This window comes from Lonchura striata, chromosome 27, assembly GCF_050655825.1.
Source record: "Lonchura striata isolate lonStrDom1 chromosome 27, ASM5065582v1, whole genome shotgun sequence".
NCBI classification, from domain to species: Eukaryota; Metazoa; Chordata; class Aves; order Passeriformes; family Estrildidae; genus Lonchura; species Lonchura striata.
The window spans coordinates 9,437,502-9,464,081 of record NC_140729.1 but is presented as its reverse complement, the minus strand read 5'-3'; the positions used below and the strand labels follow the sequence as shown (position 1 = coordinate 9,464,081).

Sequence of the window (26,580 nt, the reverse complement as noted above, 5' to 3'; positions counted from 1 at the left end):
GGCAGCATTCTCAGCGGGATGTGTAAATGAGGTGTGCTTTCAGCCTAGAATTCACTTCTCTACATGTTTCATTCCAATCCTTACATTTCCCAAAACACTCATGGATGATCATTCACCACCTTCGTGAAACAGTAGAACAGCCGGGAAGTAAAACAATAAGTCAGGAGTAGTAGAGGAGCATTTCAAATCATCGAAGTGCTCCTTCACACCCACCTGCCCCATTAAACTAATTGGTCCCTTCCCTTCACGTTAGTAACATGTCAAGCATCCACAAGAACAACTGCCAGGATTTAGCAATGCTGCAAGTGTTGGAGGGAGACACTTGAAAGACTGAGCTCCACATCAGGTTTCTCTCCCGACACTTGCTCTAGAGACCCCGTTTCCTTTGGGGACAGCAGCCTTTCAGCATCTTGAGGAACTCCATGGGCTGAACAAGTTCAGCAGAGGCCACAGTCAGGGCATGTGAAAGGCTGAGTGTCTGGTTCTCTGAGGCTCACATCACGTCCATTTTCCTGTCCAAGGGAAGAACAAGGAACAGGGAAAGTGATGAACAAAGCACAACAAAAGACACCTGTCTGGCAGTGGTGATAAAGGAGAGCAGTGGGGAGCTCAGAGCACTCCCGCTTATAATTGATGAGCCATTAGGTAACTGCTGTAAAGTGCCTCGGGCCGAGCGCTGCCATTGGCAAGAAGGGATAAGTGCATTAGGAGGACAAAGGAGGTGTGACGAGGATTTATGGGATTAGGGAGCACAAATAATGGAATGCTTCTGAATCTGCGCAGTCTTGAGCGTCGGAGTGGTCCAAGGGTCGTCTGGATTTGGGGATTAGCAGTGACCTCACAGAGCTGAAGACACCTCGGGAAGGTGAGAAAGCCCAGTGGGGAAGAAGCCCCTGAGCTGCCAAGTGCCCAGGCCTGGCTGTGCAGCAGAGCTGGCCGTTCCAGCTGCGGAGGTGAGGACTCCACTGCGAGCTGAGCGGGAACAGCCCCTTGCCATGAGCGAGGCCCCAGAGGCACGGAATGCTCCCGGTGCCGACGGCTGAGGGAGCCTCGGCGGCTGCTGCTGGAGCAGCGACAAACGCACAAGGAGCATTTCAGGCGCTGCAAGGCCAGGGCATTGCTCTGCCTGCTCCCGCCGCTGCTGCCTTTGCTCCCGCCCAGAGCCGCTCCCGGCAGCTCCGTTCTCTCGGCGCTGCCGCGTGCTTTCGGACTCTTCCTCACTCAGCAAACACGCAGCTCGCTCTCGGCATGCACCTCGCATCTCTCATCCTCAGCGTCTTGCTGGCCCGGCTCCTGGGTAAGTCCTGCCTTTTCCCCAAGGCACCCTTCTTCTTATCTTCCTCTTATTCTTACCTCCAGGAAATCCTCAACAGCCTTATCAGGACCTTGTAAGGAAATATCAGTGATTAGAGAGGAAAGGCTGAGAAAACTCGGCTTCTCTTTGTGGTTTCGCAAGAGCTTGCTCAAGAAGTTCTTTGATTTGTAAGGGAAAGTGGAAGGGAAAGCAGAAAAATCTCGGACTACTTATCTGTTTTTTCTCCCACCTTCAACGCATCTCCCTCTACCTCTCTTTCGTCTCATCCTTTTCTTGTAACCTCAGAAGATCTCTGCTGTCTCCGCAATCCCACATTCTTTGTATTTTAATGTAAATTCCCTCATCCCGTCAAAGCTGCTTCAGACACCGCACTGCTTTTAATTTAATTTTCTTAATAGGGCATCCCATTCTGCCTCCAGGCTGCCTGGGCTCTGCCCCGGCTTCCAGAGTTCTCTGGGCTGCCAGAACAACCAGCAGCTCCCTCTTTCCAAGATTACCATTGTGTGTTCTCAGGGATTGAGCAACCCTCAGAGTTGACAGGATTGAGTCACAGGGAAGGAGAAGCAGCATGGATCCTTCTGCTGTACCTCGATGAGTTTCTCAGCCTGATGGAGCACCTAAAATTTAGGCTGTTCCCGGGTCATCTTAGAAGCAGATGTAGGAGCAGGGACACAAAGCAGCACTTCTAACGGTTTTCCCGTGCTGAGAGCTCGGAAATCTTGCCCATAATCACTGTCACCTGTACTTCTGCATATCTGGTTGTGAAGACTGCTTTTGCACCCAATTTGTTTTTCCAAACTAGAGCCCTTCCCTTTGGAGCGGCTCACCATCACTTTCTTCCAGGCACCACGGGGCAGGACACGGTCACCCAGGATGATGGACCAGTCACGGTGAAGCAGGGACACTCCTTTCACACTACCTGCAAATACCAGACCAATACTTTTAATGCCTTGCACTGGTACCAGCTGAGGAAAGGCCAAGCCCCACAGCTGCTCTCCTATCAAGCAGGGAGTGGCCCCAAGCACAGCGGCCGGATCACCACGCACCTGAACACCACGGGCAAATCCAGTGTCCTGCAGCTGGAGGAAGTGGAGCTCTCTGACACTGCCTGGTACCTCTGTGCTCTGCGAGACACCCTGGTGCAGGGAGCTGCCTCGGCTGTGCAACAAGGCAGGGCAGGGAGGGGATGTGTCAGGGCAAGGGAGAGCTTGGGGAGGGGACCCAGTTCTTACCCCAGTGTTCACCAGAAGTTGCATCCAAATGTGTGTACTATGACCTGGAGGTTTGGACAGAATTCATTCTAACACTTTCCCTGACAAAATATTTTGGACAATTTTGATTCATTTCTGCATTGTGCACTCTCTAAAGAAAGAAATGTAGACCCTGTGCTTGTCTGGGACCTTGTCCTGCCACATTCCAGCCCTGCTGCTTTTGGCCCCACATATCCCCAGCAGAGCCCAGCGCTGGTTGTATGTTCCTGCCTTGTGAGCTCTCGGAGCAGCCCCGTTTGCACGGACACACGGGAAGCACGGGTTTGTCTGTGGCTCCACGGCGCTGAGCACGGCCCTGGCTGTGTCCGTGTGTGTCCCTCATCGGGAGGGAATTTGCTGCCTCTGCCAGGGCCCCGAGCGCTGCTGTGGCCCTGAAGAGCACAGAGCAGCAGCTTGCCAGGCTCCCGCAGAGCCTGAGCGCAGCCGAGCGGGGCCGGCAGCTGCCCGCTGCAGATGGTGCGGGCTGGATCTGCTCCCCACGCGGGGCGGCTGCTGTGTGCGATGGGACACAGCTGCCTCTTGTCGCTGGCCGTGCCCAACGTGCTGGTGGCGCTGCTGAAGGTGCTGCTGCGGGGAGAGGCGGGGGCTGATTTGGGCCGGGGCGGAGCTGGCGGCGTTGCAGAGGAGGCGGCACGGCCGCAGCAGAGCCGGGGCTGAGGGGCACAGCGAGGCTCGGCCGGCGGAGCGGCGGCATGCGGCGGTGTCGGGGCGCGGGGCTGGCGACGCTGCCCGCGCTGCTGCTGCTCGGTGCGCGGGGAAGGAAGCAGTGCGGGTGGTCGGGGGGCTGGATGAAACTCCTGTCGCCCCAAGATTCATCTCTAACTCCCTTTCTCCTTCTCAGTTCTTGTTTGCTCTCTGTCTCCTACTCTGCCCTCATGGGTTTTTTTTTTTGCCGCAGGCAAGTCCTCCCTGCGTGTTTGTTTTCTTTTTACCAGGTTTCTTCTTCCATCCATTCGTCCGTCCGTCCTTCCATCCATCCATCCGTCCGTCCATCAATCAATCCCTCCCTCCCTCCCTCCCTCCCTCCCTCCATTCAGGAAAATCTATTTTGCTCATTCCTTTCTACTCTTAAAAATTGCAATTGTCCGTCTAAACACCCTTCATATGATCGTGTCCCCAGCCAAACGCTCTCGGATAAATAATCTCTTCTTACTCTATTCTCGAGACATATCTCAGTTAATGCTGATCTGTCCTCTTTTCAAATCTCTCTCCGTTTTCTGGGAAAGAGAAGTGATTGTTCTTTTCCCGGTGGCAGTGGCTGTGGCCAGAGCCCAGATAGAGCAGGAGCCGTCATTGGAGACCACCGAGGGCACCGGCATCAACATCATCTGCTCGCATCCCAAAATCCAAACCAACGATTACATCCAGTGGTACCGACAGCTCCCGGGCCGAGCACCCAAACTCCTCGCGAGCATTCTCAAAGACTCCAAAAAGCTGCCGGGCATTGCAGGAGAGCTGTGGGTGTCGGCAGATCGGCGCTGGAGCGCGCTGCGGCTCGGCTGGCCCCGGCGCGGGGACGCGGCCGTGTATTACTGCGCGCTGGGCCACGGGCAGAGGAGCCGGGGCTGCGGCCGGGCACGAACCGGCGCGGGCGGGGCCGGGCGGGGCCAGCAGGGGGCGCTGCCGCTCCGGCCGCCGGGCCCCGCGCGGCCCCGCAGCTCCTTCCTCTGCCCCGAGCCCGCCCGCACCGGCCCCGCACGGCCCCGCACGGCCCCGCACGGCCCCGCACGGCCCGGGATCCCGGGGCGCTGCCGCCGCCGGTACCGGCAACGGGACCGATGCCGATACCGACTTCAAAATCCACACCGGCACCGAGTCACCGACCAGCTCGGAGTCACAGTCCTCCCTCTGCCCCTCTTCTCAGCACTGGCTTAATGATCATTTGCCCCAGCTGCCTCATCTCCCTAGCACAAATCCCTCCCAATCCCAAGGACTTTTGAGCATCTAAATCCCTTAGCCAATCTTTAACTTTCTCCATCTGGATTGCAGCAGTTCCGTGCTGCTTATCTTCCATGTCTTCCAGATCATGAGGACAGTTCCCGTGAGGATCATCAATACTGCTCCTGAAGACTGAACCAATGAAGTTGCTAATAACCTCAGCAGTTCCCTTAGTTTTGGTGAATATATTGCCCACGGTGTCCAATGGAGAATGGTGATTATTCTCAGTCCTCGTTAATGTATTTGTAAAAACACTCCTAATTACCCCTTACAGAATGGGCTAGATCAAGTTCTGCGCTTTGTCCTCTCTGCTTTTCTTTCTACATGACCTAATGACATCGTCCAACTCTTCCTGAGCTGCCTACCCTTTTTCAAAGGTGATAAAACATCGATTTATTCCCAGAGTTCCTGGGAATGCTCCCTTCTCAGCCAGGCAGTTCTTCACTACCTCCATATCTTTTTGCACACAGGTCCAGTCTGCTCCTGTGCCTTTGAGATTTATTTCTTAAATCACATCCAGTCTTTGGGGCCACTTTCTTTTCAAGAGCTGCTTCCCAAGGGATGTTCCACATCAGTGTCCTCAACAGGCAAAAGTCCACCCTCTGGAAGTCCAGGGTAGAGGTTTTCTTGATATCCCTTCATTTCCATGAAATGAAAACCCTGCCATTTCATAATTGCTGTGCCCAACATGGCCTTCAGCCACCACATCTCCCAGCAGCATTCCTCTGGTTGCAAACAGCAGGTCTGCTGGGGCCCCAGCCTTGCTCGGCTCCCTTTTACTTTGACAGCTTGGAGAGCATCTGCAGGGGGGGAATGATTGCAGAGAGACCAGGCCTGAATGCAGCAGAGAGATTTAATGGGGCACAAAGACACAAAGAAACTCAGCACAAGTGCACAACAGCAGTGCTGGCAGCCCGGGGCCATCTGAGAGTCCGTCCTCCTTGGCACTGCAGAGGTTCCCACACGGTGCCTGTCTACCTGCCCCAGACAGGGAGACGAGACTGATGGGCCCCACCAGGCTGCCCTTGCTGGCACCGCACTGCCAAGGGGAGACAGAGCAAACAAAGAAAAGGGAAAGGCAAAGCCTTGCAGCTGTCCTGGGACCAACACTAAGAAATGTCCATCCTTTGCCCAGGACATTGTTCTGAGCAACCTGAGCTGTCTCCATGGGGCTTTCACAGCATCTGCTTCAGGGCAGGGACCTTGTGCCATAGCAGCACCTGGAAATGCCAGCCGGGTCACAGCCCCCAGAGCTGATGGGCATTCGGTCACAGCTGAGGATGCTGCCAACAGCAGCCGGGGTGGAGGATCCCAGCCCTGTGTTCTGTGGGAAGGAGCTGAGCATGGGGCTGGGCAGGGTCACCAGCACGGGGGAGGGCTCAGTGCCGACGGTGGAGTCCTGGCACTGCCTGGCACAGGGCTCATTGCAGCTCTTGGCCAGCGGGGTGGGGCCGCAGGGCCGGCATGGCCAGCACGGGCTGTAGCAGGACACGGCTCCAAGTGAAAAGTGCACCTGGCAGAGGGAGCAGACAAGAGGCAGAGAGCACAGGGGTGAATGAGAGCAACCAAGGCCACTGCTGAGTTGGGAGCTGGAGCCGCGGCAAGGAGCTTTCTTCCTTGCCCTGCAAATAGCAGCCTGGCCCAGGGAGACTCTCTCAAAAGTCCTTAAGCATGGGCCCCTGTAGCTACAGTGCAGCTTTTTTCTATTACACAATGTCACCCAAATATCTTTGGCATGAGAGTAGAATGAGCATAGAAGAAAACAATCACCGCTGGGATATTTGCTATATGCATCGTTTTGTAAAAGAAAGAGAAAGGGAAGTGGCATCACACTCGTCTGGTCTCCAGACTGAAAAGAAGCTTGGGTGCAGTTGATCAATGATTTAGCAGCCTGCATGAGATTTGTCCAGGGAAGAGGCAGTGAAATGCACTCCCTTCTTGCTGAGCCCTCCTTTTCCAGCCGCTCTAAACATCACACTCTGCCACTGCCTATTGCCAGCCCCAACAAGGAAGGTTTCACCCATGTTTGGATTTTTAGATTCATTCTCTTTGAACTGTTGGGAGTGCCTCAGCATGGCTGGGAATTCTCACACACATACAGACACACGGACACAGAGACACAGATACAAGGATACACCGACACACGGACACACAGACACATGGAGAGGTCTCTCCATGCCCGTGCACAGCTGTTCTTCCCTGTGCTGCATCAGTTTGGTTTCATGGACACGGAGAAAGGCTGTGGCTTTATGCCCAGTTCCTCTATCCATGGGAGGGAGTTTCTTTCCTGTGCCCTGCAGGATAATTCGGGAGTCCCCAGCATGATAGCAAAGGGGAGATGTGAGTGAACAGATGATGGGAGCGAAGGAACCCCAGGGCCTGTCAATGCTCAGCTCCACGATACCAGGCCGATCCCTGCCCCCAGCCCGGCGCCGCCGCTTCCGCCGCGCAGAGCCCCGAGCGCCGCCCCGCTGGCACCGCGCTCGCCTCCCCTCCGTTCCCTGGCCGGAGCCGGCGAGAGCCCGAGCAGCGGCGGCGCAGGGCTCTGGGCCGGGGCGGAGCTGGCGGCGTTGCAGAGGAGGCGGCACGGCCGCAGCAGAGCCGGGGCTGAGGGGCACAGCGAGGCTCGGCCGGCGGAGCGGCGGCATGCGGCGGTGTCGGGGCGCGGGGCTGGCGGCGCTGCCCGCGCTGCTGCTGCTCGGTGCGCGGGGTTGAAGATAGGGCTGGGTCTGGGACGGGGGTGATCCCGCTCATCCCCGCAGGCTCCCGTCTTGCCTGGTTTCTTCTTAGAACTCTTCTCGAGAGCTGTTCTGCCATTCATCCCTCCCTCTTCTCCATCCCATAGTCCCTCAGAAGTCTCTGATTCTACTCTTATGTCCAACCCCGTTCGAGCATTCCATTCCTCTCCTTCTTAATTACTTATAAAGCCATTCCTTAGCACTTCTAACTTTTCTTCTTTTCATGTAGTTCTTTTTCCCACATCCTCCCGTTCTCCAGTGACTTCACCGTTCTTCCTGTCATTCCATTATTCATGTCTCCACAAAGCAATAATGGACACTTCCATTCTTGCTTATCGTGAAGTCTTCTCGGTCCTGTTCTTTTAATCATCTCTGTACATTCCTGACTGCTTCTGAGGGATTTGATCTGTGCAGTGGAGCAGGGTAGAAATTGATGTTTCACCATTTTCCTCCCCGGCAGTGGCTTCAATCAGAGCCCAGGTGGAGCAGGAGCCATTCCTGGAGACAACCGAGGGCACCGCCATCAACATCACCTGCTCACATCCTAAAAAACAGACCGAGGAATACATTCATTTCTACCGTCAGCTCCCGGGCCGAGCACCCGAATTCCTCACCCTCGCTGCTAGAGGCTCCAAGGAGGTGCCGGCCATAGCGGGAGAGCTGCGGGTGTCGGCAGACCGGCGCTGGAGCGCGCTGCGGCTCGGCTGGCCCCGGCGCGGGGACGCGGCCGTGTATTACTGCGCGCTGGGCCACGGGCAGAGGAGCCGGGGCTGCGGCCGGGCACGAACCGGCGCGGGCGGGGCCGGGCGGGGCCAGCAGGGGGCGCTGCCGCTCCGGCCGCCGGGCCCCGCGCGGCCCCGCAGCTCCTTCCTCTGCCCCGAGCCCGCCCGCACCGGCCCCGCACGGCCCCGCACGGCCACGCACGGCCCCGCACGGCCCCGCACGGCCTCACAACCCGCCCGCACCCTGCGCTCGCACGCTCGCCGCGCACAGCCCGGCCTCCCCTCGCTCCCGAGCCCGCCGCCGCCTCGCACCCAACTGCTGCGCCCAAAGGCGCCTCTGCCAGCGCCTCTCGCCCTCCGGCCGCGCCTGCTGCTGCTGCTGCTCTCAGCCGGCTCTGCAAAGCAAAGAGCTGCTCCTGGAGAGCTCCTGGGCTGCGAACTGACCGAGCAGCTGCACTGACAGGCACACAGGAACTAATTCATGGAGTGCTGTCACCTCAGTGGGTCATGGCATGAGAGGAGTTTGCAGTCAGACTTTCTGAACTGACAAAGGAATCCCCATCTCTGTCGCTGTAGAAATGTCTCTGTTCCATACTGCAAGTGTCATATGAATCAGCATTCTCACCTGGATGTGTAAATGAGGTGTGCTCTCTATCCCTCCTGAGCATGGAAATCACTTCTCTACATGCTTCGTTCCCATCCTCACTTTTCCCAAAACACTCATGAGTGAGCATATTCAGCACCTTCCTGAAACAGTAGAACAGCCGGGAAGGAAAACAGTAAATTGCGAGGAGTAGAGGAGCATTTCAAATCCTCAAGCACTCCTTCACACCCACCTGCCCCATTAAACTAGTTAGTCTTTTCCCTTCACGTTACTAACCTGCCAAGCATCCAGAAGAACAACTGCCAGCATTTAGCAATGCTGCAAGTGTTGGAGGGAGACACTTGAAAGACTGAGCTCCACATCAGGTTTCTGTCCCGACACTTGCTCTAGAGACCCCGTTTCCTTTGGGGACAGCAGCCTTTCAGCATCTTGAGGAACTCCATGGGCTGAACAAGTTCAGCAGAGGCCACAGTCAGGGCATGTGAAAGGCGAGAGTGTCTGGTTCTCTGAAACTCACATCACGTTCATTTTCCTTCCCAAAGGAGGAACAAGGAAGAGGGAAAGTGATGAACAAAGCACAACAAATGACACCAGACTGGCAGTGGGTGATAAAGGAGAGCAGTGGGGAGCTCAGAGCTCTTCAACTTCTCATTAATGGGCCATTAGGAAACTGCTCTGAAGTGCTCAGGCCGAGCGCTGCCATTGGCAAGAAGGGACAAGTGGAACAGGAGGATAAAGGAGGTGTGAAGTTGATTTAGGGGATTAGGGAGCACAAATAATGGAATGCTTCTGAATCTAGGCAGTCTTGATCGTCGGAGTGGTCCAAGGGTCGTCTGGATTTGGGGATTAGCAGTGACCTCACAGAGTTGAAGACACGTCGGGAAGGTGAGAAAGCCCAGCGGGGAAGAAGCCCCTGAGCTGCCAAGTGCCCAGGCCTGGCTGTGCAGCAGAGCTGGCCGTTCCAGCTGCGGAGGTGAGGACTCCACTGCGAGCTGAGCGGGAACAGCCCCTTGCCATGAGCGAGGCCCCGGAGGCACGGAATGCTCCCGGTGCCGATGGCTGAGGGAGCCTCGGCGGCTGCTGCTGGAGCAGCGACAAACGCACAAGGAGCATTTCAGGCGCTGCAAGGCCAGGGCATTGCTCTGCCTGCTCCCGCCGCTGCTGCCTTTGCTCCCGCCCAGAGCCGCTCCCGGCAGCTCCGTTCTCTCGGCGCTGCCGCGTGCTTTCGGACTCTTCCTCACTCAGCAAACACGCAGCTCGCTCTCGGCATGCACCTCGCATCTCTCATCCTCAGCGTCTTGCTGGCCCGGCTCCTGGGTAAGTCCTGCCTTTTCCCCCAAGGCACCCTTCTTCTCTTCCTCTTATTCTTGCCTCCAGGAAATCCTCAACAGCCTTATCAGGACCTTGTAAGGAAATATCAGTGATTAGAGAGGAAAGGCTGAGAAAACTCGGCTTCTCTTTGTGGTTTCGCAAGAGCTTGCTCAAGAAGTTCTTTGATTTGTAAGGGAAAGTGGAAGGGAAAGCAGAAAAATCTCGGACTACTTATCTGTTTTTTCTCCCACCTTCAACGCATCTCCCTCTACCTCTCTTTCGTCTCATCCTTTTCTTGTAACCTCAGAAGATCTCTGCTGTCTCCGCAATCCCACATTCTTCCTATTTTAATATAAATTCCCTCATCCCGTCAAAGCTGCTTCAGACACCGCACTGCTTTTAATTTAATTTTCTTAATAGGGCATCCCATTCTGCCTCCAGGCTGCCCCGGCTTCCAGAGTTCTCTGGGCTGCCAGAACAACCAGCAGCTCCCTCTTTCCAAGATTACCATTGTGTGTTCTCAGGGATTGAGCAACCCTCAGAGTTGACAGGATTGAGTCACAGGAAAGGGGACGCAGCATGGACCCTTCTGCTCTACCTCGATGAGTTTCTCAGCCTGATGGAGCACCTAAAATTTAGGCTGTTCCCGGGTCGTCTTAGAAGCAGATGTAGGAGCAGGGACACAAAGCAGCTCTTCTAACGGTTTTCCCGTGCTGAGAGCTCGGAAATCTTGCCCATAATCACTGTCACCTGTACTTCTGCATATCTGGTTGTGAAGACTGCTTTTGCATCCAATTTGTTTTTCCAACCTAGAGCCCTTCACTTTGGAGTGGCTCACCATCACTTTCTTCCAGGCGCCACGGGGCAGGACACGGTCACCCAGGATAATGGACCAGTCACGGTGAAGCAGGGACACTCCTTTCACACCACCTGCAAATACCAGACCAATACTTTTAATGCCTTGTACTGGTACCAGCTGCGGAAAGGTCAAGCCCCACAGCTGCTCTCCTATCAAGCAGGGGGTGGCCCCAAGCACAGCGGCCGGATCACCACGCACCTGAACACCACGGGCAAATCCAGTGTCCTGCAGCTGGAGGAAGTGGAGCTCTCTGACACTGCCTGGTACCTCTGTGCTCTGCAAGACACCCTGGTGCAGGGAGCTGCCTCGGCTGTGCAACAAGGCAGGGCAGGGAGGGGATGTGTCAGGGCAAGGCTGAGGTTGGGGAAGGGACCCTGATCTCATCCTGGTGTTCACCAGAAGTTGCATCCACATGTGTGTACTATGAACTGGAGGTTTGGACAGAATTCATTCTAGTACTTTCCATGACAAACTCATTTGGACTATTTTACTCATTCCTGCATTGTGCAGCGTCTGAGTAAAGAAAAGTCTCCCCTGTGCCTGCCTGAGACCTTGTCCTTCCACATTCCAGCCCTGCTGCTTTTGCCCCACATGTCCCCAGCAGAGCACAGCGCTGGTTGTGTGTTCCTGCCTTGTGAGCTCTCGGAGCAGCCCCGTTTGCACGGACACACGGGAAGCACGGATTTGTCTGTGGCTCCACGGCGCTGAGCACGGCCCTGGCTGTGTCCGTGTGTGTCCCTCATCGGGAGGGAATTTGCTGCCTCTGCCAGGGCCCCGAGCGCTGCTGTGGCCCTGAAGAGCACAGAGCAGCAGCTTGCCAGGCTCCCGCAGAGCCTGAGCGCAGCCGAGCGGGGCCGGCAGCTGCCCGCTGCAGATGGTGCGGGCTGGATCTGCTCCCCACGCGGGGCGGCTGCTGTGTGCGCTGGGACACAGCTGGCTCTTGTCGCTGGCCGTGCCCAGCGTGCTGGTGGCGCTGCTGAAGGTGCTGCTGCGGGGAGAGGCGGGGGCTGATTTGGGCCGGGGCGGAGCTGGCGGCGTTGCAGAGGAGGCGGCACGGCCGCAGCAGAGCCGGGGCTGAGGGGCACAGCGAGGCTCGGCCGGCGGAGCGGCGGCATGCGGCGGTGTCGGGGCGGGGGGCTGGCGGCGCTGCCCGCGCTGCTGCTGCTCGGTGCGCGGGGAAGGAAGCAGTGCGGGTGGTCGGGGGGCTGTGTTAGACTCTTCTCTCTCTAAGATTCATCTCTAACTCCTTTTCTCCCTTTCAGTTCTTGTTTGCTCCCTCTCCCCTCCTCTACTGTCATGGCGGGGTTTTTTTTGCCTCAGTGAAGTCCTTCCAGCGACTTTGCCTTTTTTACTCCGTTTTTTCATCCGTTCGTCCGTCCATCTGTCCGTCCTCCATCCATCCATCCATCCATCCATCCATCCATCCATCCATCCATCCATCCATCCCTCTCTCCCTCCATGCAGGAAAATCTATTTTCCTCATTCCATTTTTCTCTTAAAAATTGCCATATTACGTCTGAACAGCCCTCATAGTTTTGTGTTCGCAGAAAAACATTCTCGGATAAATAATCTCTCCATATTCTGTTCTCGAGGCATATCTCAGAAAACGCTAATCTGTCCTCCTTTCCTATCTCCACCTCCAACATTTTCTGTTAAAGAAAACTAATTGTACTTTTCCCGGTGGCAGTGGCTGTGGCCAGAGCCCAGATACAGCAGGAGCCACTCCTGGAGACCACCGAGGGAATCAGCATGAACATCACCTGCTCGCATCCCAAAATCCAGACCAACGATTACATCCAGTGGTACCGACATCTCCCTGGCCGAGCACCCGAACTCCTCGCACTCACTATGAAAGAGTCGAAAGAGCTGCCGGACAATCTGGGCCAGCTGCGGGTGTCGGCAGACCGGCGCTGGAGCGCGCTGCGGCTCGGCTGGCCCCGGCGCGGGGACGCGGCCGTGTATTACTGCGCGCTGGGCCACGGGCAGAGGAGCCGGGGCTGCGGCCGGGCACGAACCGGCGCGGGCGGGGCCGGGCGGGGCCAGCAGGGGGCGCTGCCGCTCCGGCCGCCGGGGCCGCCTCGCCCCGCTCGGCCCGGGATCCCGGGGCGCTGCCGCAATGGGACCGATGCCGATACCGACTTCAAAATCCACACCGGCACCGAGTCACCGACCAGCTCGGAGTCACAGTCCTCCCTCTGCCCCTCTTCTCAGCACTGGCTTAATGATCATTTGCCCTAGCTGCCTCATCTCCCTAGCACAAATCCCTCCCAATCCCAAGGACTTTTGAGCATCTAAATCCCTTAGCCAATCTTTAACTTTCTCCATCTGGATTACAGCAGTTCCGTGCTGCTTATCTTCCCTGTCTTCCAGATCATGAGGCCAGTTCCCGTGAGGATCATCAATCCTGCTCCTGAAGACTGAACCAATGAAGTTGCTAATCACCTCAGTTGTTCCCTTAGTTTTGGTGAATATATTGCCCACGGTGTCCAATGGAGAATGGTGATTATTCTCAGTCCTCGTTAATGTATTTGTAAAAACACTCCTAATTACCCCTTACAGAATGGGCTAGATCAAGTTCTGCACTTTGTCCTCTCTGCTTTTCTTTCTACATGACCTAATGACATCGTCCAACTCTTCCTGAGCTGCCTGCCCTTTTCCAAAGGTGATGAAACATCTATTTATTCCCAGAGTTCCTGGGAATGCTCCCTTCTCAGCCAGGCAGTTCTTCACTACCTCCATATCTTTTTGCACACAGGTCCAGTCTGCTCCTGTGCCTTTGAGATTTATTTCTTAAATCACATCCAGTCTTTGGGGCCACTTTCTTTTCAAGAGCTGCTTCCCAAGGGATGTTCCACATCAGTGTCCTCAACAGGCAAAAGTCCACCCTCTGGAAGTCCAGGGTAGTGGTTTTCTTGATATCCCTTCATTTCCATGAAATTAAAACCCTGCCATTTCATAGTTGCTGTGCCCAACATGGCCTCCAGCCACCACATCTCCCAGCAGCACTCCTCTGGTTGCAAACAGCAGGTCTGCTGGGGCCCCAGCCTTGTTCAGCTCCCTTTTACTTTGACAAATTGGAGAGCATCTGCAGGGGGGAATGATTGCAGAGAGACCAGGCCTGAATGCAGTAGAGAGATTTAATGGGGCACAAAGACACAAAGAAGCTCAGCACAAGTGCACAACAGCAGTGCTGGCAGCCCGGGGCCATCTGAGAGTCCGTCCTCCTTGGCACTGCAGAGGTTCCCACACGGTGCCTGTCTACCTGCCCCAGACAGGGAGACGAGACTGATGGGCCCCACCAGGCTGCCCTTGCTGGCACCGCACTGCCAAGGGGAGACAGAGCAAACAAAGAAAAGGGAAAGGCAAAGCCTTGCAGCTGTCCTGGGACCAACACTGAGAAATGTCCATCCTTTGTCCTGCACCATGTTCTGAGCAACCTGAGCTGTCTCCATGGGGCTTTCCCAGCATCTGCTTCAGGGCAGGGACCTTGTGCCATAGCAGCACCTGGAAATGCCAGCCGGGTCACAGTCCCCAGAGCTGATGGGCACGCGGTCACAGCTGAGGATGCTGCCAACAGCAGCCGGGGTGGAGGATCCCAGCCCGGTGTTCTGTGGGAAGGAGCTGAGCATGGGTCTGGGCAGGGTCACCAGCACGGGGGAGGGCTCAGTGCCGACGGTGGAGTCCTGGCACTGCCTGACACAGGGCTCATTACAGCTCTTGGCCAGCGGGTTGGGGCCGCAGGGCCGGCATGGCCAGCACGGGCTGTAGCAGGACACGGCTCCAAGTGAAAAGTGCACCTGGCAGAGGGAGCAGACAAGAAGCAGAGAGCACAGGGGTGAATGAGAGCAACCAAGGCCACAGCTGAGCTGGGAGCTGGAGCCTCAGCAAGGAGCTTTCTTCTTTGCCCTGCAAATAGCAGCCTGGCCCAGAGAGTGTCTCACCTAATTCCTTAAGCAAGAGCCGCTGATGCTATATCTCAGCTTTCTTCTATTCTATTACACAATGTCCCCCAAATATCTCTGCCATGAGAGTGGACTGAGCACAGAAGAAAACAATGTCCACTGAGATATTTGTCCTGTGGATTATTTTGTAAGCTAAACAGAAAAGGAAAGGGCATCAGACTCACCTTGTTTCCAGACCCAGAAAGAGCCTGGGTGTGGCTGAGCAATGATTTAGCAGCCTGCATGAGATTTGTCCAGGGAAGAGGCACTGACATGCACTCCCTGCTTCCTGAGCCCTCCTTTTCCAGCTGCTCTAAACATCACGGTCTTTAACTGCCAATTGCCAGCCCCAACAAGGATGGTATCATCCAGCTTTGGATTTTAGATTCATTCGGTTTGAATTGTCGGGAGTGCCTCAGCATGGCTGGGAGTGCTCACATACATACAGACACACGGATACACAGATGCAAAGACACTCAGAAACACGGACAGGACTCTCCACGCCAGTGCACAGCTGCTTTTCCCTGAGGTGCATCAGTTTGGTTTCGTGGACACAGAGAAAGGCTGAGGCTTTATGCCCAGCTCCTGTATCCGTGGGAGTGGGTTTCTTTCCCATGCCCTGTAGGACAATTCGGGAGTCCCCAGCATGACAGCAAAGGGGAGATGTGAGTGAACAGATGATGGGAGCGAAGGAACCCCAGGGCCTGTCAATGCTCAGCTCCACGATACCAGCCCGATCCCTGCCCCCAGCCCGGCGCCGCCGCTTCCGCCGCGCAGAGCCCCGAGCGCCGCCCCGCTGGCACCGCGCTCGCCTCCCCTCCGTTCCCTGGCCGGAGCCGGCGAGAGCCCGAGCAGCGGCGGCGCAGGGCTCTGGGCCGGGGCGGAGCTGGCGGCGTTGCAGAGGAGGCGGCACGGCCGCAGCAGAGCCGGGGCTGAGGGGCACAGCGAGGCTCGGCCGGCGGAGCGGCGGCATGCGGCGGTGTCGGGGCGCGGGGCTGGCGGCGCTGCCCGCGCTGCTGCTGCTCGGTGCGAGGGGATGACGATCGGGCTGCGTCTGGGACTGGGGTGATCCTGCTCGTTCCCGCAGGCTGCAGTCTTGCCTGGTTTCTTCTTAGAACTCTTCTCGAGAGCTGTTCTGCCATTCATCCCTCCCTCTTCTCCATCTCGTAGTCCCTCAGAGGTCTCCTGATTCTACTCTTATGTCCAATCCCTTTCGAGCATTCCATTCCTCTCCTTAATTACTTATAAAACCATTCCTTAGCACTTCTAACTTTTCTTCTTTTCATTTAGTTCTTTTTCCCACATCCTCCCGTTCCCCAGTGACTGCACCGTTCTTTCTGTCATTCCCACATTCATCTCTCCACAAAGCAATAATGGACACTTCCATTCTTGCTTATCGTGAACTCTTCTCGGTCCTGTTCTTTTAATCATCTCTGTACATTCCTGACTGCTTCTGAGGGATTTGATCTGTGCAGTGGAGCAGGGTAGAATTTGATGTTTCGCCATTTTTCTCCCCGGGAGTGGCTTCAATCAGAGCCCAGGTAGAGCAGGAGCCATTCCTGGAGACAACCGAGGGCACCGCCATCAACATCACCTGCTCACATCCTAAAAAACAGATCGAGGAATACATCCATTTCTACCGTCAGCTCCCGGGCCGAGCACCCGAATTCCTCACCCTCGCTGCTAGAGGCTCCAAGGAGGTGCCGGCCATAGCGGGAGAGCTGCGGGTGTCGGCAGACCGGCGCTGGAGCGCGCTGCGGCTCGGCTGGCCCCGGCGCGGGGACGCGGCCGTGTATTACTGCGCGCTGGGCCACGGGCAGAGGAGCCGGGGCTGCGGCCGGGCACGAACCGGCGCGGGCGGGGCCGGGCGGGGCCAGCAGGGGGCGCTGCCGCTCCGGCCGCCGGGCCCCGCGCGGCCCCGCAGCTCCTTCCTCTGCCCCGAGCCCACCCGCACCGGCCCCGCACGGCCCCGCACGGCCCCGCACGGCCCCACAACCCGCCCGCACCCTGCGCTCGCACGCTCGCCGCGCACAGCCCGGCCTCCCCTCGCTCCCGAACCCGCCGCCGCCTCGCACCCAACTGCTGCGCCCAAAGGCGCCTCTGCCAGCGCCTCTCGCCCTCCGGCCGAGCCTGCTGCTGCTGCTGCTCTCAGCCGGCTCTGCAAAGCAAAGAGCTGCTCCTGGAGAGCTCCTGGGCTGCGAACTGACCGAGCAGCTGCACTGACAGGCACACAGGAACTAATTCATGGAGTGCTGTCACCTCAGTGGGTCATGGCATGAGAGGAGTTTGCAGTCAGATTTTCTGAGCTGACAAAGGAATCCCCATCTCTGTCGCTGTAGAAATGTCTCTGTTCCATACTGCAAGTGTCATATGAATCAGCATTCTCACCTGGATGTGTAAATGAGGTGTGCTCTCTATCCCTCCTGAGCATGGAAATCACTTTTCTACATGTTTCATTCCCATCCTCACTTTTCCCAAAACACTCATGAGTGAGCATATTCAGCACCTTCCTGAAACAGTAGAACAGCCGGGAAGGAAAACAGTAAATTGCGAGGAGTAGAGGAGCATTTCAAATCCTCGAAGCACTCCTTCACACCCACCTGCCCCATTAAACTAGTTAGTCTTTTCCCTTCACGTTACTAACCTGCCAAGCATCCAGAAGAACAACTGCCAGCATTTAGCAATGCTGCAAGTGTTGGAGGGAGACACTTGAAAGACTGAGCTCCACATCAGGTTTCTGTCCCGACACTTGCTCTAGAGACCCCGTTTCCTTTGGAGACAGCAGCCTTTCAGCATCTTGAGGAACTCCATGGGCTGAACAAGTTCGGCACAGGCCACAGTCAGGGCATGTGACAGGCGAGAGTGTCTGGTTCTCTGAGACTCACATCACGTTCATTTTCCTTTCCAAGGGAGGAACAAGGAAGAGGGAAAGTGATGAACAAAGCACAACAAATGACACCAGACTGGCAGTGGGTGATAAAGGAGAGCAGTGGGGAGCTCAGAGCTCTCCAACTTCTCATTAATGGGCCATTAGGAAATTGCTCTGAAGTGCTCAGGCCGAGCGCTGCCATTGGCAAGAAGGGACAAGTGGAACAGGAGGATAAAGGAGGTGTGAAGTTGATTTAGGGGATTAGGGAGCACAAATAATGGAATGCTTCTGAATCTAGGCAGTCTTGATCGTCGGAGTGGTCCAAGGGTCGTCTGGATTTGGGGATTAGCAGTGACCTCACAGAGTTGAAGACACGTCGGGAAGGTGAGAAAGCCCAGCGGGGAAGAAGCCCCTGAGCTGCCAAGTGCCCAGGTCTGGCTGTGCAGCAGAGCTGGCCGTTCCAGCTGCGGAGGTGAGGACTCCACTGCGAGCTGAGCGGGAACAGCCCCTTGCCATGAGCGAGGCCCCAGAGGCACGGAATGCTCCCGGTGCCGACGGCTGAGGGAGCCTCGGCGGCTGCTGCTGGAGCAGCGACAAACGCACAAGGAGCATTTCAGGCGCTGCAAGGCCAGGGCATTGCTCTGCCTGCTCCCGCCGCTGCTGCCTTTGCTCCCGCCCAGAGCCGCTCCCGGCAGCTCCGTTCTCTCGGCGCTGCCGCGTGCTTTCGGACTCTTCCTCACTCAGCAAACACGCAGCTCGCTCTCGGCATGCACCTCGCATCCCTCATCCTCAGCGTCTTGCTGGCCCGGCTCCTGGGTAAGTCCTGCCTTTTCCCCAAGGCACCCGTCTTCTTCTCTTCCTCTTCTTCTTACCCGCAGGAAATGCTCAACAACCTTATCCGGACTTTGTAGGGAAATATCAGTGATTAGATGGGAAAGGCTGAGAAAAATCAGTATCTCTTTGTGGTTTTGCAAGTGCTTGCTCAAGAAGTTCTTTGATTTGTACGGGAAAACGGACGGGAAAGCAGAAAAATCTCGGACTACTTATCTGTTTTTTCTCTCACCTTCAACGCATCTCCCTCTACGTCTCTTTCGTCTGATCCTTTTCTCGTAACCTCAGAAGATCTCTGCTGTCTCCGCAATCCCACATTCTTCCTATTTTAATATAAATTCCCTCATCCCGTCAAAGCTGCTTCAGACACCGAACTGCTTTTAATTTCATTTTCTTAATAGGGCATCCCATTCTGCCTCCAGGCTGCCAGGGCTCTGCCCCGGCTTCCAGAGTTCTCTGGGCTGCCAGCACAACCAGGGGTTCCCTCTTTCCAAGATAATCACTGTGTGTTCTCAGGGATTGAGCAACCCTCAGAGTTGACAGGATTGAGTCACAGGGAAGGAGAAGCAGCATGGATCCTTTTGCTGTACCTCAATGGGTTTCTCAGCCTTATGGAGCACCTAAAATTTAGGCTGTTCCCGGGTCATTTTAGAAGCAGATGTAGGAGCAGGGACACAAAGCAGCTCTTCTAACGGTTTTCCCGTGCTGAGAGCTCGGAAATCTTGCCCATAATCACTGTCACCTGTACTTCTGCCTATCTGGTTGTGAAGACTGCTTTTGCACCCAATTTTTTTTTTCCAATCTAGAGCCCTTCACTTTGGAGCGGCTCACCATCACTTTCTTCCAGGCGCCACGGGGCAGGACACGGTCACCCAGGATAATGGACCAGTCACGGTGAAGCAGGGACACTCCTTTCACACCACCTGCAAATACCAGACCAATACTTTTAATGCCTTGCACTGGTACCAGCTGCGGAAAGGCCAAGCCCCACAGCTGCTCTCCTATCAAGCAGGGAGTGGCCCCAAGCACAGCGGCCGGATCACCACGCACCTGAACACCACGGGCAAATCCAGTGTCCTGCAGCTGGAGGAAGTGGAGCTCTCTGACACTGCCTGGTACCTCTGTGCTCTGCGAGACACCCTGGTGCAGGGAGCTGCCTCGGCTGTGCAACAAAGCCAGGGCAGGGAGGGAATGTGTCAGGGCAAGGCTGAGCTTGGGGAAGGAACCCTGATCTCACCCCAGTGATCACCAGAAGTTGCATCCACATGTGTGTACTATGGTCTGATTGTTTTGACCCCATCCGTCGTAGCATATCCATTGCAAATGCGTTTTCGACTATTTTGACACATTTCTGCATTGTGCAGTCTCTAAAGAAAGAAAATTTTCTCCTCTGCGTGCCTGGGTCCTTGTCCCGCCACACTCCAGCCCTGCTGCCTTTGCCCCACACGTCCCCAGCAGAGCCCAGCACTGGTTGTGTGTTCCTGCCTTGTGAGCTCTCGGAGCAGCCCCGTTTGCACGGACACACGGGAAGCACGGGTTTGTCTGTGGCTCCACGGCGCTGAGCACGGCCCTGGCTGTGTCCGTGTGTGTCCCTCATCGGGAGGGAATTTGCTGCCTCTGCCAGGGCCCCGAGCGCTGCTGTGGCCCTGAAGAGCACAGAGCAGCAGCTTGCCAGGCTCCCGCAGAGCCTGAGCGCAGCCGAGCGGGGCCGGCAGCTGCCCGCTGCAGATGGTGCGGGCTGGATCTGCTCCCCACGCGGGGCGGCTGCTGTGTGCGATGGGACACAGCTGCCTCTTGTCGCTGGCCGTGCCCAACGTGCTGGTGGCGCTGCTGAAGGTGCTGCTGCGGGGAGAGGCGGGGGCTGATTTGGGCCGGGGCGGAGCTGGCGGCGTTGCAGAGGAGGCGGCACGGCCGCAGCAGAGCCGGGGCTGAGGGGCACAGCGAGGCTCGGCCGGCGGAGCGGCGGCATGCGGCGGTGTCGGGGCGCGGGGCTGGCGGCGCTGCCCGCGCTGCTGCTGCTCGGTGAGCGGGGAAGGAAGCAGTGCGGGTGGTCGGGGGGCTGTGTGAGACTCTTCTCTCTCTAAGATTCATCTCTAACTCCTTTTCTCCCTTTCAGTTCTTGTTTGCTTCCTGACCCCTCCTCTACTGTCATGGCGGGGTTTTTTTTGCCTCAGTGAAGTCCTCCCAGCGAGTTTGCCTTTTTTACTCCGTTTTTTTATCCATCCATCCATCCATCCATCCATCCATCCATCCATCCATCCATCCATCCATCCTTCCTTCCTTCCTTCCACCCATCCGTCCGTCCCTCCCTCCCTCCCCTCTCTTCCTCCAGGGAAATCTATTTTCCTCATTCAATTTTTCTCGTAAAAGTTGCAATTGACCGTCAAAATACCCTTCATAAGTTCGTGTCCCCAGCCAAACGCTCTCGGATAAATAATCTATTCATACTCTATTATCGAGACATATCTCGTGTAACGCTCCTCCTTTCCCATCTCTCCCTCCTTTTTCTGTGAAAGAAAAGTGATTGTTCTTTTCCCGGTGGCAGTGGCTTTGGCCACAGCCCAGATACAGCAGGAGCCGTCATTGGAGACCACCGAGGGCACCGGCATCAACATCACCTGCTCACATCCCAAAATCCAGACCAGTGAAACGATCTACTGGTACCGTCTGCTGCCGGGCCGGGGACCAGAATTCTTCGCGAGCATTCTCAAAGACTCCAAAAAGCTGCCGGCCATTGCAGTAGAGCTGTGGGTGTCGGCAGACCGGCGCTGGAGCGCGCTGCGGCTCGGCTGGCCCCGGCGCGGGGACGCGGCCGTGTATTACTGCGCGCTGGGCCACGGGCAGAGGAGCCGGGGCTGCGGCCGGGCACGAACCGGCGCGGGCGGGGCCGGGCGGGGCCAGCAGGGGGCGCTGCCGCTCCGGCCGCCGGGGCCGCCTCGCCCCGCTCGGCCCGGAATCCCGGGGCGCTGCCGCCGCCGGCACCGGCACCGGCACCGAGGCCCGTAATGGCACTGGCACCGGCACCGACATCAGCACCGCCACCGACTCCAGCATTGACACCAGCACTGACAATGACAACGGCAGCTCCAGCTTCCAGTCACCGACCTTCTGTCACGATCCCTTATAGCGCGGTGTCCTGATGGTTGTTTAGCCAATCCCAAAGTGCAAAAGAAAAACAGCAGGGGACTATCAGTTTAATGACAACAAATGCACATTTATTAGGGGCCAAGACAATAAATGCGATAGTGGAGTCAGAAAATAAATAAAAATAAGAGACAGAGAGAGAGAGAGAGAGAGAGAGAGACAGCGAGAGAGAAGGGGCATAGGAATAACCACCAACACAGGTGAGATGAGATCCTCACTGATCCGGACAATGGGGATCTGACTTGTTGTGTCTGGGGGAGTCTCCAAAGTCCTACCCAACCCAGGGGCCCGGTTATAGTCCACAGAGGGGAAAAGGGGGGAACATGCAGAACAATGAGAATCTATTGAAATTGCTGTGGGGTGGACAGCTGCATCTGCTGAAAATTATCCAGGCAAGATGAACGAAATGAAGAATAAGTCCATTGAAGTTACTGGAGAAGAACAGGTCATGTCATTCTCCGCCTCACTCCCTGTGGGAGGGGTCTCAGTCTCAGTCCTTGGGGAGAGGGTTCATGATCTTTGTCTGTCCCGGTGGTAATGAGGCAGATGAGGGGTCTGCAGTGAGAGACCACCAGAGTCACCCCAAGAGTTCATTTGGCTTAAAGGTGGAGAGTGAAGCAGGAGTTGCAGCAGGACGCCCGTGCTGGGTCCATGCCGGGTCATCACCAAGTCCTTGCCAAGTTCTTGCCATGCCTGGTTCGGAACAGCTGGCATTAGGGTGCAGTGGCTGCACCGGCACTGTTGCCTTCTCCAAGCCATAACTGCAGTGGGGGGGTTTCTCCTTGTCATGGCAATCAGCAGACAAATGAGTGAGGGTCTTCAGACGGTCTCTTACAACAGGCCGAAGTTCACCCTCTGGAAGTCCTGATTGTGTTGATTTCCCTTCCTTTACAGAATATTGAAAACCCTGTCATTTCATAGTTGCTGTGCCCAACACAACCTCCAGCCACCACATTTCCCAGGGGCCATCTGAGAGTCCGTCCTCCTTGGCACTGCAGAGGTTCCCACACGGTGCCTGTCTACCTGCCCCAGACAGGGAGACGAGACTGATGGGCCCCACCAGGCTGCCCTTGCTGGCACCGCACTGCCAAGGGGAGACAGAGCAAACCAAGAAAAGGGAAAGGCAAAGCCTTGCAGCTGTTCTGGGACCAACACTAAGAAATGTCCATCCTTTGCCCAGCACCTTGTTCTGAGGAACCTGAGCTGTCTCCATGGGGCTTTCCCAGCATCTGCTTCAGGGCAGGGACCTTGTGCCATAGCAGCACCTGGAAATGCCAGCCGGGTCACAGCCCCCAGAGCTGATGGACATTCGGTCACAGCTGAGGATGCTGCCAACAGCAGCCGGGGTGGAGGATCCCAGCCCTGTGTTCTGTGGGAAGGAGCTGAGCATGGGGCTGGGCAGGGTCACCAGCACGGGGAAGGGCTCAGTGCCGACGGTGGAGTCCTGGCACTGCCTGGCACAGGGCTCATTGCAGCTCTTGGCCAGCGGGGTGGGGCCGCAGCGCCGGCATGGCCAGCACGGGCTGTAGCAGGACACGGCTCCAAGTGAAAAGTGCACCTGGGAGAGGGAGCAGACAAGAAGCAGAGAGCACAGGGGTGAATGAGAGCAAGCAAGGCCACAGCTGAGTCGGGAGCTGGAGCCTCGGCAAGGAGCTTTCTTCTTTGCCCTGCAAATAGCAGACTTGCCCAGGGAGTGTTTCTCTTAATTCCTTAAGGATGGGCCCCTGTAGCTACACTGCAACTTTTCTCTAGTACACAATGTCACCCAAATAATTTTGGCATGAGAGTGGACTGAGCATAGAAGAAAAAAACCTCTGCTGGGATATTTGCTACATGGATCATTTTTTAATAGAAAGAAAAAGGCAAGGGGCATCAGATTCACCTGGTTTTCAGACTCAGAAGGAGGTCGGGTGTGGTTGATCAATGATGTAGCAGTGTGCAGGAGATTTGTCCATGGAAGAGCCACTGATGTGCACTCCCTAGTTCCTGAGCCCTCCTTTCCAGCAGGTCTGAACATCACGTTTTGCTCCTGCCAATTGCCAGCCCCAACAAGGAGGGTTTCACCCAGATTTGACATTTTAGCTTAACTGAATTTAAAGTGTTGGGAGTGCCTCAGCATTGCTGCGAGTGCTCACACACATACAGACACATAAAAAAATGGAGAGGTCTCTCCAGTCCAGTGCACAGCTGCTCTTCCCTGTCCTGCATCAGTTTGGTTTCATTGACACAGAGAAAGGCTGAGGCTTTATGCCCAGCTCCTGTATCCATGTGAGTGGGTTTCTTTCCCATGCCCTGTAGGACAATTCGGGAATCCCCAGCATGACAGCCAAGGGGAGATGTGAGTGAACAGATGATGGGAGCGAAGGAACCCCAGGGCCTGTCAATGCTCAGCCCCACGATACCAGCCCGATCCCTGCCCCCAGCCCGGCGCCGCCGCTTCCGCCGCGCAGAGCCCCGAGCGCCGCCCCGCTGGCACCGCGCTCGCCTCCCCTCCGTTCCCTGGCCGGAGCCGGCGAGAGCCCGAGCAGCGGCGGCGCAGGGCTCTGGGCCGGGGCGGAGCTGGCGGCGTTGCAGAGGAGGCGGCACGGCCGCAGCAGAGCCGGGGCTGAGGGGCACAGCGAGGCTCGGCCGGCGGAGCGGCGGCATGCGGCGGTGTCGGGGCGCGGGGCTGGCGGCGCTGCGCGCGCTGCTGCTGCTCGGTGCGCGGGGAAGGAAGCAGTGCGGGTGGTCCGGGGGCTGTGTGAGACCCTTCTCTCCCTAAGATTCATCTCTAACACCTTTTCTCCGTCTCAGTTCTTGTTTGATCCCTGTCCCATCCTCTAATGTAATGTTTTTTGATTTTGGTTTTTTTTTTTTTTTCTCATTGAAGTTCTCCCAGCTAGTTTGTCTTTTTTACTCCGTTTTTTCATCCATCCATCCATCAATCCAACCGTCCATCCATCCATCCATCCATCCGTCCTTCCACCCATCTGTCCTTCCACCCATCCGTCCATCCCTCCCTCCCTCCCCTCTCTTCCTCCAGGGAAATCTATTTTCCACATTCAATTTTTCTCGTAAAAGTTGCAATTGTGCGTCAAAATACTCTTCATAGGTTCGTATCCCCAGCCAAACACTCTCGGACAAATAATCTATTCATACTCTATTACCGAGACATATCTCGTGTAACGCTCTATCCTTTCCCATCTCTCCCTCCTTTTTCTGTGAATGAAAAGTGATTGTTCTTTTCCCGGTGGCAGTGGCTGTGGCCAGAGCCCAGATAGAGCAGGAGCCGTCATTGGAGACCACCGAGGGCACCGGCATCAACATCACCTGCTCACATCCCAAAATCCAGACCGGCCAAACGATCTTCTGGTACCGACAGCTCCCGGGCCAGGGACCTGAACTCCTCGCGAGCATTCACAAAGACTCCAAAAAGCTGCCGGCCACTGCAGGAGAGCTGTGGGTGTCGGCAGATCGGCGCTGGAGCGCGCTGCGGCTCGGCTGGCCCCGGCGCGGGGACGCGGCCGTGTATTACTGCGCGCTGGGCCACGGGCAGAGGAGCCGGGGCTGCGGCCGGGCACGAACCGGCGCGGGCGGGGCCGGGCGGGGCCAGCAGGGGGCGCTGCCGCTCCGGCCGCCGGGCCCCGCGCGGCCCCGCAGCTCCTTCCTCTGCCCCGAGCCCGCCCGCACCGGCCCCGCACGGCCCCGCACCGCCCCGCACGGCCCCGCACGGCCTCACAACCCGCCCGCACCCTGCGCTCGCACGCTCGCCGCGCACAGCCCGGCCTCCCCTCGCTCCCGAGCCCGCCGCCGCCTCGCACCCAACTGCTGCGCCCAAAGGCGCCTCTGCCAGCGCCTCTCGCCCTCCGGCCACGCCTGCTGCTGCTGCTGATCTCAGCCGGCTCTGCAAAGCAAAGAGCTGCTCCTGGAGAGCTCCTGGGCTGCGAACTGACCGAGCAGCTGCACTGACAGGCACGCAGGGGCTTATTCATGGTGTGCTGTCACCTCCATGGGTCTTGTCATGAGACGGGTTTGCAGTCAGACTTTCTGAGCTGACAAAGGAATCCCCATCTCTGTCGCTGCTGAAATGTCTCTGTTCCATACTGCAATGTGAATAAGAGGCAGCATTCTCAGCGGGATGTGTAAATGAGGTGCGCTTTCAGCCTGGAATTCACTTCTCTACATGTTTCATTCCCATCCCCACTTTTCCCAAAACACTCATGGATGATCATTCACCACCTTCGTGAAACAGTAGAACAGCCGGGAAGTAAAACAATAAGTCAGGAGAAGTAGAAGAGCATTTCAAATCATCGAAGTGCTCCTTCACACCCACCTGTCCCATTAAACTAATTGGTCCCTTCTCTTCACGTTAGTAACATGTCAAGCATCCACAAGAACAAATGCCAGCATTTAGCAATGGTGCAAGTGTTGGAGGGAGACACTTGAAAGACTGAGCTCCACATCAGGTTTCTCTCCTGACACTTGCTCTAGAGACCCCGTTTCCTTTGGGGACAGGAGCCTTTCAGCATCTCGAAGAACTCCATGGGCTGAGCATGTTCAGCAGAGGCCACAGTCAGGGCATGTGAAAGGCGAGAGTGTCTGGTTCTCCGAGGCTCACATCACGTTCATTTTCCTTTCCAACGGAGGAACAAGGAACAGGGAAAGTGATGAACAAAGCACAACAAATGACACCTGTCTGGCAGTGGGTGATAAAGGAGAGCAGTGGGGAGCTCAGAGCTCTTCTGCTTCCAATTGATGGGCCATTAGGAAACTGCTGTAAAGTGGCTCGGGCCGAGCGCTGCCATTGGCAAGAAGAGACAAGTGGAATAGGAGGATAAAGGAGGTGTGACGAGGATTTATGGGATTAGGGAGCACAAATAATGGAATGCTTCTGAATCTGCGCAGTCTTGATCGTCGGAGTGGTCCAAGGGTCGTCTGGATTTGGGGATTAGCAGTGACCTCACAGAGCTGAGGACACCTCGGGAAGGTGAGAAAGCCCAGTGGGGAAGAAGCCCCTGAGCTGCCAAGTGCCCAGGCCTGGCTGTGCAGCAGAGCTGG

The 26,580-nt window shown here is 56.5% G+C and overlaps 1 protein-coding gene, 1 long non-coding RNA gene, 2 pseudogenes and 3 gene segments (V, D, J or C); 5 read left to right on the top strand and 2 right to left on the bottom strand.

The window, feature by feature from the left end:
• Nucleotides 1-3,278: 3,278 nt before the first annotated feature.
• On the top strand, nucleotides 3,279-4,660 carry LOC146765174 (T cell receptor alpha variable 4 pseudogene; annotated as a pseudogene).
• Nucleotides 4,315-8,071, top strand: LOC144247465 (uncharacterized; annotated as a pseudogene). Its single transcript, XR_014950223.1, has 2 exons — nucleotides 4,315-7,225; nucleotides 7,723-8,071. The product of XR_014950223.1 is annotated as an uncharacterized LOC144247465 (transcript).
• Nucleotides 5,714-6,599, bottom strand: LOC146765173 (feather keratin Cos1-2-like). The gene is made up of 2 exons (XM_085561992.1): nucleotides 6,501-6,599; nucleotides 5,714-6,037 (listed from the first exon to the last, which is right to left on the bottom strand). Exons 1-2 carry the CDS (start codon nucleotides 6,597-6,599, stop codon nucleotides 5,714-5,716), a joined length of 423 nt encoding a protein of 140 aa, XP_085418118.1.
• A 1,557-nt stretch (nucleotides 8,072-9,628) lies between the features above and the next one.
• Nucleotides 9,629-11,136, top strand: LOC146765172 (Ig kappa chain V-V region MOPC 21-like). The segment is given in 2 exon segments: nucleotides 9,629-9,905; nucleotides 10,754-11,136. Coding segments are annotated over 2 exon segments (660 nt in total).
• Nucleotides 11,137-11,829: 693 nt separating this feature from the next.
• Nucleotides 11,830-12,996, top strand: LOC110471103 (immunoglobulin lambda variable 1-47-like). The segment is given in 2 exon segments: nucleotides 11,830-11,926; nucleotides 12,446-12,996. Coding segments are annotated over 2 exon segments (606 nt in total).
• Nucleotides 12,997-16,164: 3,168 nt separating this feature from the next.
• On the bottom strand, nucleotides 16,165-26,156 carry LOC146765171 (uncharacterized). The gene is made up of 3 exons (XR_014950227.1): nucleotides 25,900-26,156; nucleotides 17,088-17,209; nucleotides 16,165-16,304 (listed from the first exon to the last, which is right to left on the bottom strand). It is a non-coding gene; the product is annotated as an uncharacterized LOC146765171 (long non-coding RNA).
• Nucleotides 19,641-21,405, top strand: LOC144247467 (T cell receptor alpha variable 4-like). The segment is given in 2 exon segments: nucleotides 19,641-20,421; nucleotides 20,945-21,405. Coding segments are annotated over 2 exon segments (516 nt in total).
• Nucleotides 26,157-26,580: the final 424 nt, after the last annotated feature.